Raw genomic sequence first — 14,065 nt, 5'->3', positions numbered from 1 at the left:
TTAGGGGTTCCGTTACAAAGGCTCTTCTTCGACCCTGAACTCTAACCTGACGTTCCCAAAACATTCTCCTTATCAGGGATGCCATCATACGATAATTATCGTACATGTACGATTATTTTAGGTCCAGTACGATGTACGATACATACCTTAGGTATATACATATGTGTGGTATGTGTGTTTAATTAAACAATTTTACTAAAATATTTTGAAATAAGTCAATCATAGACTCCTTAATAATTATATTGAAACTCTGTACGATAATTTTGGTTGAAAAAACGACAATTTTAAGGCTCATGTACGATAATCCAGTTGAACTAATCTGGTAACCCTGCAGTTTGTTGTCAAGGTAACAGACGCTATTTCGGTTGCAGGACGAGTGACGTCTTGCCCTTACTACAGTTTATATGTTTAAAATGAAACTAGTTTTTCTCTGAAGCAAATCTATCATGGATTACAACATAAGGCAACGTTTAAGAGGTAAATTTTTTTCTTTTTTTAAGAAACAACTTTTATGGCTATAAGGGGCTAAAACCTTTCTTTCAATAGTAGCAAACAATAGTATGCTGTCATTTGGTCACAAGTCTGAAAAAATACTTTAAAATAGCCTAAAGTGTTCTTGTTAGGGTTAAGAATAATATAGTATAGTTTTGTTCACTAGTCTGAAAAAAATACTAAAAAATAGCTTAGTGTTAAGTGTTCTTGATATGGTTAAGAATAATATAGTTTCAAGGCTAAACTAGTTTCTTATTTTGCCACATTTTCTATAAAAATAATGCCTTTTCCTTCTCAAAATTTCCATATTAATGGATGTACACATCACTGTGTACTATCTACGACACCTAAAGGTGTTTGCAAGGGGACTACGGACACCTTTAATGTAAGTCGGGTTAGGTGGAGAAACGGTTTTATTATAGTTACGGAGAGAGAAAACTTTAATGGTAAAAACAGCCTTTTTCAGTTCGTTGGGACTGAAAGGGTGTAAAATATCAAGTTATGACTGAAAAACCACATTTTAAAAGGGAAACAGGAGCCTTTGTATATCAGCGGCCAGTTCCTGCAGCGCGCTTAAACAATGGACATCAACTAACCTAAGTTTGCGACCTAACCTAACCTACAAGCCATGTCTTTACCCACTTTCCTAACGGGGGGCTAACGCCCCCTGCTACCCCTCCCTTACATTGCCGTATTCAAAGTCAGACATAATCATACATACAGGTGGCCGCTATCATGCATACACCTCGGGAAATCCACCTAACCTACCCTAGAAGCCGTATTCTTACCTACTTACTTACTGGGGGGTACGCCCCCCTCCCTCCCCCGCAACCCCTCTTAGATTGCCTGGTTCTTGGCTTACCCTAAAGCTATGTCTCAAGACTGTGTTTGTTTCCCTGGCAAGGTTAGGTAACATTAGATTATAATACTGTATAATGTAAATCATAATTTTAAGTTCTTGTTATCGTAATTCAGCATTTTATAAGGGAAACAAATACAAGAACATCATCTATCCAAAGGTTTTCCCCCTAACCTAACCTAGAAGCCATTCCTTTACCTACGGGGGGACCTATGCCCGCCCGTGACCCCTCTGAGACCGCTGTATTCTTAGCTTACCGTAAAACTCGGTCTCAATACTGTATTTGCTCCCCCAGCAAGGTAACACTAGATCATAATATATCGAAAGTCATAAAATTAAGTTTTCAATATTAATCTTACCCGATGATCATGTAGCTGTCAACTCTGTTGCCCGACAGAAATCTACGGTCGGGATACGCCAGCGATCGCTATACAGGTGGGGGTGTACACAACAGCGCCATCTGTGAGTAGGTACTCAAGTACTTCTTGTCAACAAGAACTCAATTTTTTCCTCTGTCGTGCCACCGGCAAGACCTACTAATACGCCGTCCCTAACTGGATTTGTTTTCACAACTTTTTGGTGAAGTACACTATTCCAGTTTTGAGCTTTCGCTATGCAGGGGTTTTATCTTCATTTCAAAACTTGAACTCGTTTTGGATAGATTTAATTATGGTGACGAAGAGAGTATGGACTCTCTTTCACTTTTAAATGGCCGACCCTTCCCTTAGACGGAAGTGTTGGTGTCGAAGAGAGTATAGACTCTCTTTCACTTTTAATGACCCACCCTTCCCTTAGACGGAAGTGTGTTTAGGTTTTTGGTAATTTTGCTTAACAAAGTTTTAGATTTATTTTATATCTCTCCGCCATTTATAGGCCTCTTCGATTAACTTTCCATTTATTATAAACTTATAAAAATTAATTTTTATGTTTGTTTATATGCGACCTTTCCAAATAGTAGGCGGTCCTTACTTGGAACCGAAGTTAATTAACATTGAGCCCGTCATATCGTTTTTCCTGTTAAGAATTTATGCTATTTTAATTTTAATGTTTTTGAAAGAATTTCTTTGATAGTCTCGTACTGTTTTCAAAGTTGAACTAACGTTTAGTTTAGTCTCCGCAGTTGTTGACGTTCAGAACGTTCAACTTGCGCTCTATCGTTACGATAGAGAGAGAGTATTTCACGGTTTCACGTTGCAGTAAGAGTAAACCGATTCTAGCGTTTCGTTCATTCTTTCTTAGCTTAAATGGTTTTAATTCTAATAAAGGAACTTTTTATTTGGGAAACCTTTCAGTTTTTTTCCTTTAACAAATAATATGTTTTAACGATATATAATTGGGCTCATCTCTCAGGTTCTAAGTCAAGAGAGAGAGAGAGAGAGATGGAGACGGAGGGAGAGAGAGGAGGATAAACGTTTCGTTCAAGCGGGTAACGTTGTTCTCGTTTTTTGCTCTTCTCCCTAGTCGCTATAGGGGAAGAAGGTAAAACGTTTCTAGAGTTTTATTCTTGTTCCCAGGCTTTATGCGGTGAGAGATTTTAAACGTAGTTTATTTGATCTAGTGTTTAGTCTCTTTTCCAGCCACTGAATTCTTTATCTTTCATTATGTTTTTCTGTTACATTGTAAAACTGTTTTCGCAATTACTACCTTTTAATGAAGGATAGGATTGCGTGTTTCAGGTACAAACCACTTAAAGTTTCGAGTTCAGTGAAATAAGTGCAAACAGAAAATCAAAAGTGATAAAGTGATATGCGCAAAGTGTTACAGTGTTGCGTTCGAGGGTTCGTTTGTTCGTGCCAGTTGTTCACCTTGTCCGATACCTCTTACAAGCTCCCAAGCCCAGGGGAGAAGTAATGTCGAAGGACTTATGGGTTCCACAGGTCTTGATCGACGAACAAACGTTTCCCTCCGTGGTTTCGGGTGTATCTACACACGTTGCCGACGTGATCACCCCACCCACACAAAGACGAGAGAGCCCATTTATTCCTCGTCTGCGGAAGAGGTTTCTCGCAGAAACCATGGACCAAATCTTGCAGCTTTTAAGTGCAAGTCGGTCCCTTCCGCGCAAGTCCAACGGCCTAGGTGTAGCCACTGGGTCAGTTCGGACTCGCTGCAGTACGACAACTGCACACCTCCCAAGAGAGGCAAGGTGGTACCGCAACAGGCAGTAACTCCGTCTGTTGCCGCACCAGCTGTTTTAGACCCTCAGTCACAACGGACAGTAGCTCCGTTTGTTATTGTCTTTCATAGACCCTAGTGGTCCATGCTGCAGACTATACAGTCTCAGCTTGCTCCTTCATGCAGGAGTATCGTGCTGGAAGGTTGACAATGCACCTGTTAACCTACAACCCGCCGAGGTTGTACGCTCAGCAGATACTGCGGCTGCCTGCTCCCACACTCCACCTGTGAGAGCTCCACCTCCGATGCGCAGTCCACCCTGCCAGACGCATGTTCTTGCTGCACCATCCGTTGACATGCGTGAGCTACCGCATCAGCAGTGGGAAGGTGCTGTAGAGCTGCCGGGTTCCAGCTCTATGCGGCATTCTCCGCAACCCATGCGGCATGCTCCGCATACCATACAGCATGCTCCGCATACCTTTCAGCATGCTCCGCAACCCACCGCAGCCCCTCCCACGCACCAGCACTCTGCTTTTGTTGTTGCCAGCTCCCACACTCCGACTGCGGAGAAGGTTGACGATGCACCCGTGGGCCTACACCTCCCACGGTTGTGCGCCCGGCATGGCTTCCTGCTCTCACACTCTTGTTGTGAGAGCTCCTCCACCCATGCACAGTCAACCCTGCCAGATGTATGATGACTCCCACACACAGAGCACTCCGTTGCCGTGCGTGAGCTACCACAAGCTGCCGTGTTTTGACACGGTGTGTCAGCCTCCGCAACACACTGTGGTTACCGCCACTCGCCCGCAGCAAACTAGTCAGTCAGGAGTTGAGGCTTCCCCACACAACTTTGGTTGTTGCCAACTCACAGACTGTCAAACAGTTATCATGACGTTGCCTTCTGGTCTGCTACTTATACACCAGTGCTGTATGTCCTCACGCTCCTGTTGTGGTTGACAGTTCAGTTTTTGACAGTTCACAGACTGTCAAGCAGTTTCATAACGTTGCCTTCTGGTCTGCTGCTTTTGCACCAGTGAAACCCTCACTGAGAGAACCTAGCTTTTCTCGGATATGGTTCCTGTAGATGAGAAAGTGCTGTTCTCCCTCCTTCTGATATTCCCTTGAGGACTCTGTCATTTGGAGAGGAGCCTTAAGCTGCTTAGCCTCCTATGGACTTTAATTTAAGCATAACATGCTTCCAGGGAGGGTAAATGGTTCCGGTTCAGTCGCTAACCCCGTCTGTTGCCACACCTGCTCCCATAGACCTTGGGCTTTGTTGCAAGACATACAGTCCAAGCTTAGTCCTTGATAGAGGATTTTTTACGGAGAAGAACCTTCTTGCCAACGACCTTCCTACCGGTTGGTTGTACGCCCTGTTGACGCTGAGGTATCCTACTCACGTCCGCCAGTTGAGATGGTTCCTCCACCGGTGCGACCCAGTGTGGGTTGCCAGTCGCACGTTGATGTTAAGCTACTCTCGGAGGTGGTTGTGGACGTTCAGTGTGTCACTGGGAAGACGTTCAACAACCAGCAGAGGTGACTTGTTGTGACGCAGTGCGGCAACCTCAGCAACCCGATAAGGGGTTGTCTGTACTACCCAGACAGTCTAGACAGTTTCGGGTTGTCGCTGTACTTCCTCGCATCCCCATGGTTGACAGTTCACAGACTGTGCAGCAGTACCATGATCTTGTGTCCGGCTCCGTCACGCATCCACCAGTGCGACCGGATTCAGCGAGTCAGACGTTGCCCACTCCGTTGCCGTTTCCTCATCAGTTTCGGATGAGGAACCCTCTGATGAGGACATGGCTGAACAAGAAGATCAATCCCCAGCCCTGCTATCCATCCAGAAGATACTGAAGAAGGAATACGGCCCTGTCAGGCTGTGGATGAGTCTGGTTAGGACACTGTCATCCGTGGTGCAATTGGTTTCACCTGGAAGACTACACCTCCGTCCTCTTCGGTTTCATCTAGCTCTTCACTGGAAAAGGACAAGACGCTAGAAGCGGTCTCGATCCCGGTTTCCGGAAGATAAGTCTGGTCTAACCTGAGGAAAGGACTTTATCAACCTTTTATAGGGTCTTCCCCTGACTGTTCAGACTCCCAACCACGTTCTCTTCTCAGACGCATCGGACGTAGGCTGGGGTGCGACCTTAGGCGGTAGGGAATGCTCGGGATTATGGAACTCGAGTCAAAGGACAATGCATTTTAACTGCAAGAAGCTTCTGGCAGTACGTCTGACCTGGAAAAGCTTCAGGTCTCTCCTTCAAGACAAAGTAATGGAGGTCAACACGGACAACTCCCTGCTTTGATGTTCATCTCCTAGCAAGGAGGGACCTACTCTCTGACATGGTGCGAGTTCGCTAGTGACCTCCTCTCCTGTTCAACAGGTCTAGACTTTTCACTAGTAACAAATTTCTTCCAAGGCAACTTGAATGTCTTAGCAGTTTGTCTCAGTAGGAAGGGACAATAATTCCAACATATTGGACCCTCCACAGAGATGTATGCAAGAGACTTTGGGTCACCTGGGGCCAGCCAACCATAGATCTCTTCGCAACCTCGATGTCCAAGAGGCTCTCAATACGTTGCTCACCTATCCCGGACCCAGCAGTGGTTCTTTTAGATGCCTTTCTACTAGATTGGTCTCATCTAGATCTATATGCATTCCCTCCGTTCTAGATTGTCAACAAGGTACTGCAGAAGTTCGCCTCTCACGATGGGACAAAGTTGACACTAGTTGCTTCCCTCTGGCCCGTGAGAGAATAACTTACCGAGGTACTTCGATGGCTAGTAGACGTTCCCAGAACTCTTCCCCTAAGGGTGGACCTGCTACGTCTGCCACGCGTAAGAAGGTACTCCAAGGCCTCCACGCTCTTCGTCTCACTGCCTTCAGAGTATCGAAAGACTCTCGAGAACTAGAGGTTTTTCGAAGGAGGCAACCAGAGCGATTGTTAGAGCAAGGAGAACATCCACCCTTAGAGTCTGCCAATCGAAGTGGGAAATCTTCCTAAACTGGTGCAAGTCAGTATCCGTATCCTCGACCAGTACCTCTGTAACTCAAATAGCTGACTTCCTCTTATATCTGAGAAAAGAGCGATCTCTTTCAGCTCCCACTTTCAAGGGTTACAGAAGCATGTTGGCATCAGTCTTCCGTCACAGAGGCTTAGATCTTTCCAACAATAAAGATCTACAGGACCTCCTTAAGTCTTTTGAGACCACGAAGGAGCGTCGTTTGGTTACACCTGGTTGGAATTTAGACGTGGTTCTAAGATTCCTTATGTTAGACAGGTTCGAACCACTTCAATCAGCCTCCCTGAAAGATCTCACCTTTAAGACTCTTTTCCTGATATGCTTAACCATAGCTAAAAGAGTCAGTGAGATTCATGCCTTCAGCAAGAACATCGGATTTTCATCCGAAACGGCTACATGTTCTACATCTTGGTTTTCTAGCCAAACACGAGCTGCCTTCTCGGCCTTGACCAATATCGTTCGTTATTCCAAACTTATCGTATGGTTGGAAATGAACTAGAAAGAGTATTATGTCCTGTAGAGCTCTTAAGTTCTATTTTAAAAACCTTTACGAGGCCCGTCTGAAGCTTTATGGTGTTCAGTTAAGAATTCATCTTTGCCTATGTCAGAGAATTCTTTATCCTATTATTTTCAGACTGTTAATACGAGAAGCTCATTCCCATCTGAATGAGGAAGACCAAGCTTGGCTGAAGGTAAGGACACACGAAGTTAGAGCTATCACAACTTCCGTGACCTTTTAATAAAATAGATCTCTGCAAAATATTTTCGACGCAACCTTTTGGAAAAGCTAATCAGTGTTCGCGTCTTTTATCTTAAGAATGTCCAGTCTCTTTACGAGAACTGCTACACTCTGGGACCATTCGTAGCAACGAGTGCAGTAGTGGTGGGGGCTCCACCACTACAATTCCCTAATTCCAGAACCTTTTTAATCTTTCTCTTGAAATATTTCTGGGTTGTCCGGAAGGCTAAGAAGCCTTCCGCATCCTGGTTGATTTGGCGGGTGGTCAAATTCTTTCTTGAGAAGCGCCTAGATTAGAGGTTGTGATGAGGTCCTTTAGTATGGGTTGCAGCCCTTCATACTTCAGCACCTAGGAGTCGCTCAGCATCCTAAGAGGATCGCTAGGCTCAGTAAGGAAGACGTACTTAAAAAGGCAGAGTAATGGTTCAAGTCGACTTCCTTACCAGGTACTTATTTATTTTATGTTTGTTATTTTGAATAACGGCTAAAATAAGATACGGGATACTTAGCTTCTTTGTTAACATGTATGCTGGTCTCCACCCACCACCCTGGGTGTGAATCAGCTACATGATCATCGGGTAAGATTAATATTGAAAAATGTTATTTTCATTAGTAAAATAAATTTTTGAATATACTTACCCGATGATCATGAATTTAAGGACCCGCCCTTCCTCCCCATAGAGAACCAGTGGACCGAGGAGAAAATTGAGTTCTTGTTGACAAGAAGTACTGTACTTGAGTACCTACTCACAGATGGCGCTGTTGTGTACACCCCCACCTGTATAGCGATCGCTGGCGTATCCCGACTGTAGATTTCTGTCGGGCAACAGAGTTGACAGCTACATGATCATCGGGTAAGTATATTCAAAAATTTATTTTACTAATGAAAATAACATTTTTAATTATCGTAATCAGATGAAAATAAGCAACAACTTCTCCATAAAGAAAATAGATTCAAGTAATAAGAAAATTTACACCTGTCCCAACGAACTACATTCACCTTAGAAATGTTATTAAAATAACAATGACTAGGTCACATGATGTTTTGATATTGGCCTGGTGAAATATGTATGGTTTTTCATACCGATTTCTATGTGTTTTGGATGGTTTTAATAAGTTTTTTTGACTGAAAATTGTTAAGCTTTGGATTTACAGAAAATATATTTATACTCTCAAACTATGAATTTCCAGGACAGTCCTCTGAAACTGTAAAATATATCTGGAAAACCATATTTCACTTTGGTTACGACAAAGCGTGCAAATATCTAGGTTTATCGGTAATAGCCCTAAGGGGGTAAATTTTAGGTTAGAAAGGTCTGTAACATAAAATTACATTTAATATTTTTATTCATATAAGAGGTACCTTTTTAGTTTCAATCACGGTTGTATTTCAAAGTTAAAAATATAGTTCATGTTTTGATACGCTTAGAACAAATTGTACCTTATTTTTTATCGGAAATCAGTGACTCTAGCGATAGAGGCTTCCAATAAAATCCCCTGAACAAATTTATTTTACAAACACCATTCAGAATGAAGACAGCGAGCACAGTTTGTGCTGCCATTAGAAAGGAAAACTTCATGCTCTATGTTGATCTGAAAGACACATATTTTCAAATGCCAATCCATCGTTTCGGCAGAAAGTATTTCCGCTTCATCCAACAGGAAATCGGGGTACCAGTTCACAGTCTTATGCCTCAGACTGTCTACCACTTCCCAAGTGTTCACACTGGTCTCAGCTTGGGCCCATTCGAACATGATTCGCATTCTGCGATATCTAACGTTCCTGTTTCGTAAATGTAAACACCCCTTTCACAGCAACAGTTGCTTTTCATTTCTTCGTTCTTCAAAATTATACAAATTGTCAATATTTTACAATTTTACATTTTTGCCAAGGCTTCCACACACGTACTCTGATTGTGCATCTCAATATTTTTTTTTTTTTTTTTATAAGTAATGTTATCATCTTGCCAAAGTTCTTGATCATCTTGGGGGCCATTATGTAGATGCTTTACTATACTGATGATATTGTTAACTTGACATGAACAATAGAAATCAATTCTATAATGAACTTGTGGTCACAACTTTACAAAAGAACACTGCCAAAGACACTCGCAAGGTAAAGTGAGGTGATGCTGGTACGAGTGCTGTTGAGAGAATGAAAGTCGAGGTTAGAGTGTGGGGGATAAAATGGCATAAAAATCACATAGACACAGCATGGTTTGAGATCCATTGCATAATAGCCTCTTTAGTATTTTTCCAAAAAAAATACAAATACAGAGGGAAATATTTGAATTTTAATGCTTGTATTCTGAGTTACAGTATTTGTCAACCAAGGTATTACTGTACAGTACTACTATGCTCACAATATTTTATGATATACAGTAAAGCACAAAAGTGTTTTTCAAGTTGTGAAGTTAACTGTATATTTTGACATGCACTATTCATTACTTCTTTTTATAATGTTTGATTCTTACTTTTCCAGCTTCAAGCCGATGGAAACTTAGAGATGAACAATTTGAAGCCATTGCAACTCTCATCCTGAGAGTGCCAGGTTACTTCATCCTGGATTATTGGTATCAGAATGATGTCAACAATTGTATTCCTCGATCTTTTGCTTGGCCTGATGTTGTTTCTTCAGGGTTTGCCATTTTTGGTAAGTGATAACTCAATAATTTGCCGTTGATTATAAGCTTATTTCTTGGTCTATACTGTACTCAAATTCACAAATATTAGCATTATTAGTTCAAGATATACAGTACAGTACTACTTTTAATATGTTTATAATAATAGAAGTATTATTCATTCTTTTTTGATAAAACAATCCTAACTCTTATGAGCTTTGATCATTACAGAAGGCAGTTTTCAGGTAAAATTGGTTACATTCGCTAATCTTTATTTGTTCCTAAACGAAACACAAACCTTCGACCATTAATGGGAGTATGACATCGCCAAAGTTGAAAAACGGCCGTTAAGCTTCCAACTAGGTAAACACAGCTGGCTCACCCAACACGTAGCACTAACCCTTACTTTGACTCTGGCCACCGAAGAGTACAGACATACTTCCTGGCGCTCTTGTGGGAAATTCATGATTGGTCTACTTTCTCTTTACAGATTGTGTGCTTTGATTGCAGTTGTTGATGTGGGTGCCTTGGTCAAACATACTGCTGTGTCCCAGAAAACGTGGTAAAGGATGTGGCCAGTACATAAGGAAGCTTGAAGTCAACCCCCATCAACTTTGTAGCTGCTGTATGAGGCCATTCTTGTTTGCATAAATTCCTGTGATCTGAGTTTAGAGAATGATCTGAGTTCGCTAAGAAGCAGAAGAAGTCGAAGAAGGGTCTTTGGACTCAGTTTTGGACATGCCCAAACTGATACCCAAGAAGCTCTCTGGCTCCTTCCTCCCTTCTTCAGGTTCAAATGCTGCTGCAAGCTCTGCTTCCTCCGTTGTAGGAAGTAAGAAGAAGGAGACCTCTGCACTTTCCTGATAGAGTTCTTTGGAGTGTGACACGAGAATTATCTTTCTCTATCAAAGGTAATACCCTCCTGCCTCTAGGCCCAAAGTTTTTGCTGACATATGATTATTAGCTAAGCTACAAACCAGATGAATAAGTAGAATGCTATTTGCACAGGGACTCCAATAGGGAAAGTAGCCCAGTGAGGAAAGGAAATAAAGAATTAGATAGAATAGTGTGCCTGAGTGTACTGTCAAGCAAGAGAATTGAGTTGAATAGCACCTGGACTTAAAGGTCGCCCTTATACAAACAGTCGGTGTTTTTCACATTAAAGCACTAGCCCTGTCGATGTTTTTCACATTGAAGCACTAGCCCTATAGCAGTGGGGAAAATATTTAACTGGTCTTTTATATCACATTGTATTCCCTGTTCTAACCTTTGACGTAAAGGCCGCTGGTGACCACACAGCACCTCTAAACTAGATTTTTCCTTTGTCAAGACCACTTTATTTTGACATCCTACCAAAATAAGTTTCTGTATACTTTACACCTCTTTAGGAAAGGAACTCATATGTAAGAAAATGTACTAACCTTTCGTTAAAACATCTATCAGTTGAGAACAATTCAAGATAAAATTTTAAATTGGCCTGGGCTTACTGCCATCAAAACATGAGCCTTTAGCATCCTGAAAGTATATTGAAAATAAGTTTTTCTGTAACTGATGCGAATCACGCTATTTAATATGGGTATTATTTCGGCGTAGCTGAAATGACGAGCCTTTAGAATTTTAACGAGGGTTTACTACCCCCATCGCTAGTTAGCAAGGGGTAGGGAGGGGTAGCTTGCTACACCCCCCCCCCCCTCACACTCCTGTGTGCTGAACTCACTTTACTATCGGCTCGGGTGGGAGACGGATGTGTCCGCTCTCTCCCTCGCCTCTTTGACAGCCATTAATGGTTTTTGTCTTTTTACTTACTTTTTCTTATACAGTACTTGTAAATATATATAAACATTCTTCATGTTTATGTATATATTTGTGTATAGAAATGTAGTAAGTTTTCTTTTCAGTGTTTGTGCTGTGTGTGTGATGTACGACACCTGCGTAGTGCAAGGCCACCACGGTTACACGTCATGGGGTACGCCTCTCCCTCTTGGTCCTTCGGTCGTTCCTTTGTCTTTTCCGTTAACTCGGCCGCCGTGGGGAATGGTCATCGCTGGACTTTCTTCATTCATCTATTATCTTCGCTGTTCCTCCTTTCCTACGGGGAACTTGGATTCTCAGCGAAGGGAATTTGGGAGTTTAGATTGACTACGGTCTCTCTCTCTACTAGAGGTCGTTCACCCCTTACTACTACTACATACTATTACAGAAGCTCCTTTCTCGTTGCGGGTTGGGTTGCTATTCTGTTTATTTGTCTCAATTATTTTTAATGAAATCTAATTGTATTTTCAACTTTTCAGCTTCTCTGTGGGGAAAACTTCCCTTCGGGGGTCAGTGGTTCTTACTATTAGTGAACATTCTCAGATGATTTAGATAATTATAATTCTGTTATAATTCTGTTTTTATCACAATTACTCCGCCCTCCCCCTTCTCCCGTGAATGTCAGTGGGGGAGAAGGGCGCATACAGTGGAACCTCTACATCCGATCGTATCTACATCCGAATTTTCCAACATCCGAAGTAAAATTCGAGCAAATTTTTGACTCTACACCCGAATTTTATTTCGACACACGAAGTAGCAATTTTCGTCGTACCGGTTGTATCCGAATTTTTCGACACGCGAAGTACAATTCGAACACGTTCCGACTCTACACCCGAATGTTTTTTCGACACCCGAAGTAAACAATACTCGTACGCATAGTCGGTGCTCATAGCGCCTGAAGTGTTTTTTATTTCTGCCGATAGAAGGCAGCACATCGACCTCGGAGGGACGCTCAATTAGCGCGGCTTGGGTCAGTCCTCTGTTCTCGCCGGCTTCGTGTGGTTGTGCTCTTTGCGTTGTGATATTAACTGTGAATTAATCGTGATTTTTTACGTGCATCCATTAACGATAATTTACGTAAATCATGGGTCCAAAAAGGCTTAGTTTTGCCAGTGGTAGTGGTAGTGGTGAGAAAAGGAAGAAGGAAATGCTTTCTATAGAAATTAAGCAGGAAATTATTGAAAAACATGAGCGTGGCATCCGCGTGAGTGAACTTGCTAAACAGTATGGCCGTAATATGTCGACGATCTCGACAATCCTTAAACAGAAGGAAGCTATTAAAGCAGTGAAACCTTCTAAGGGGATCACTATAATTTCCAAACGCCGTACCCCTATCATAGAAGAGATGGAACGACTTCTACTAGTGTGGATTAAGGATAGAGAGATCGTTGGCGACACCATCACCGAAACAGTCATCTGCGAGAAGGCGCACGCCATCTTTACGGACTTGAAGGAGGAGAGCTCTGTGGGTGATGCTGGGGAGAGTTCAACCGAGCCTTCCTTAGATGATTTCAAGGCATCTCGTGGCTGGTTCGAGAAATTTAAGAAACGGTCTGGGATTCATTCAGTTGTTCGCCACGGAGAGGCTGCTAGTGCGGACACAAAGGCTGCAACTGACTTTGTTAAGAAATTCGAAAATATCGTAAAGGAAGAAGGCTACGTAGAGCAGCAGGTGTTCAATTGTGATGAAACCGGGCTGTTTTGGAAGAAGATGCCGAGTCGAACCTACATCACTGCTGAAGAGAAGAAATTGCCTGGGCATAAGCCAATGAAGGATCGGTTGACTCTTGCTCTATGTGCCAACGCTAGCGGGGACTTTAAAGTTAAGCCCTTGCTTGTTTACCATTCAGAGAACCCTAGGGCCTTTAAAGCACACAACATCGATAAGGATCAGCTTCATGTTTTCTGGCGATCCAACTCGAAGGCCTGGGTCACTAGGCAATTCTTTGTGCAATGGGTAAACCAAGTTTTCGGTCCTTCTGTGAAGAAGTATCTTCATGAGCAGAAATTGCCTTTAAAGTGCCTGCTATGCCTTGACAATGCACCCGCTCACCCCCCCGGACTTGAAGATGATATCTTCGATGAATTCAAGTTCATAAAGGTGCTGTATCTTCCACCAAATACCACCTCTATCCTCCAGCCCATGGACCAGCAAGTCATCTCTAATTTTAAGAAGCTGTACACCAAGCACTTATTCAAGCAGTGCTTTAATGTCACGCAAAGCACCAACTTAACTTTGCGTGAATTTTGGAGGGGCCACTTCAATATCGTGCACTGCTTAAAGATCATTGATCAGGCTTGGGTGGGATTAACTCGACGGACCCTCAATTCTGCATGGAAGAAGCTGTGGCCTGATGCAGTTTCTCCCCGAGATTTCGAGGGTTTTAACCCCGAACCTGA

At 42.6% G+C, this 14,065-nt stretch overlaps 1 protein-coding gene across 1 annotated transcript in view; it reads left to right on the top strand.

The window, feature by feature from the left end:
- Window positions 1-340: 340 nt before the first annotated feature.
- LOC137639975 (RING finger protein 145-like) overlaps window positions 341-14,065 on the top strand; it is a 50,329-nt gene continuing 36,604 nt past the window's right edge. The window contains exons 1-2 of the mRNA XM_068372308.1: window positions 341-477; window positions 9,715-9,885. Coding sequence (XP_068228409.1) covers window positions 447-477; window positions 9,715-9,885 — 202 coding nt within the window. The 5' untranslated portion in view covers window positions 341-446. The remainder of the gene's footprint in view (window positions 478-9,714; window positions 9,886-14,065) is intronic.

The sequence above is a fragment of the Palaemon carinicauda genome, chromosome 4, assembly GCF_036898095.1.
Source record: "Palaemon carinicauda isolate YSFRI2023 chromosome 4, ASM3689809v2, whole genome shotgun sequence".
Classification (NCBI taxonomy): domain Eukaryota; kingdom Metazoa; phylum Arthropoda; class Malacostraca; order Decapoda; family Palaemonidae; genus Palaemon; species Palaemon carinicauda.
Note: the sequence above shows the minus strand (reverse complement) of the source record. Positions and strands in the feature narration are given on the sequence as shown.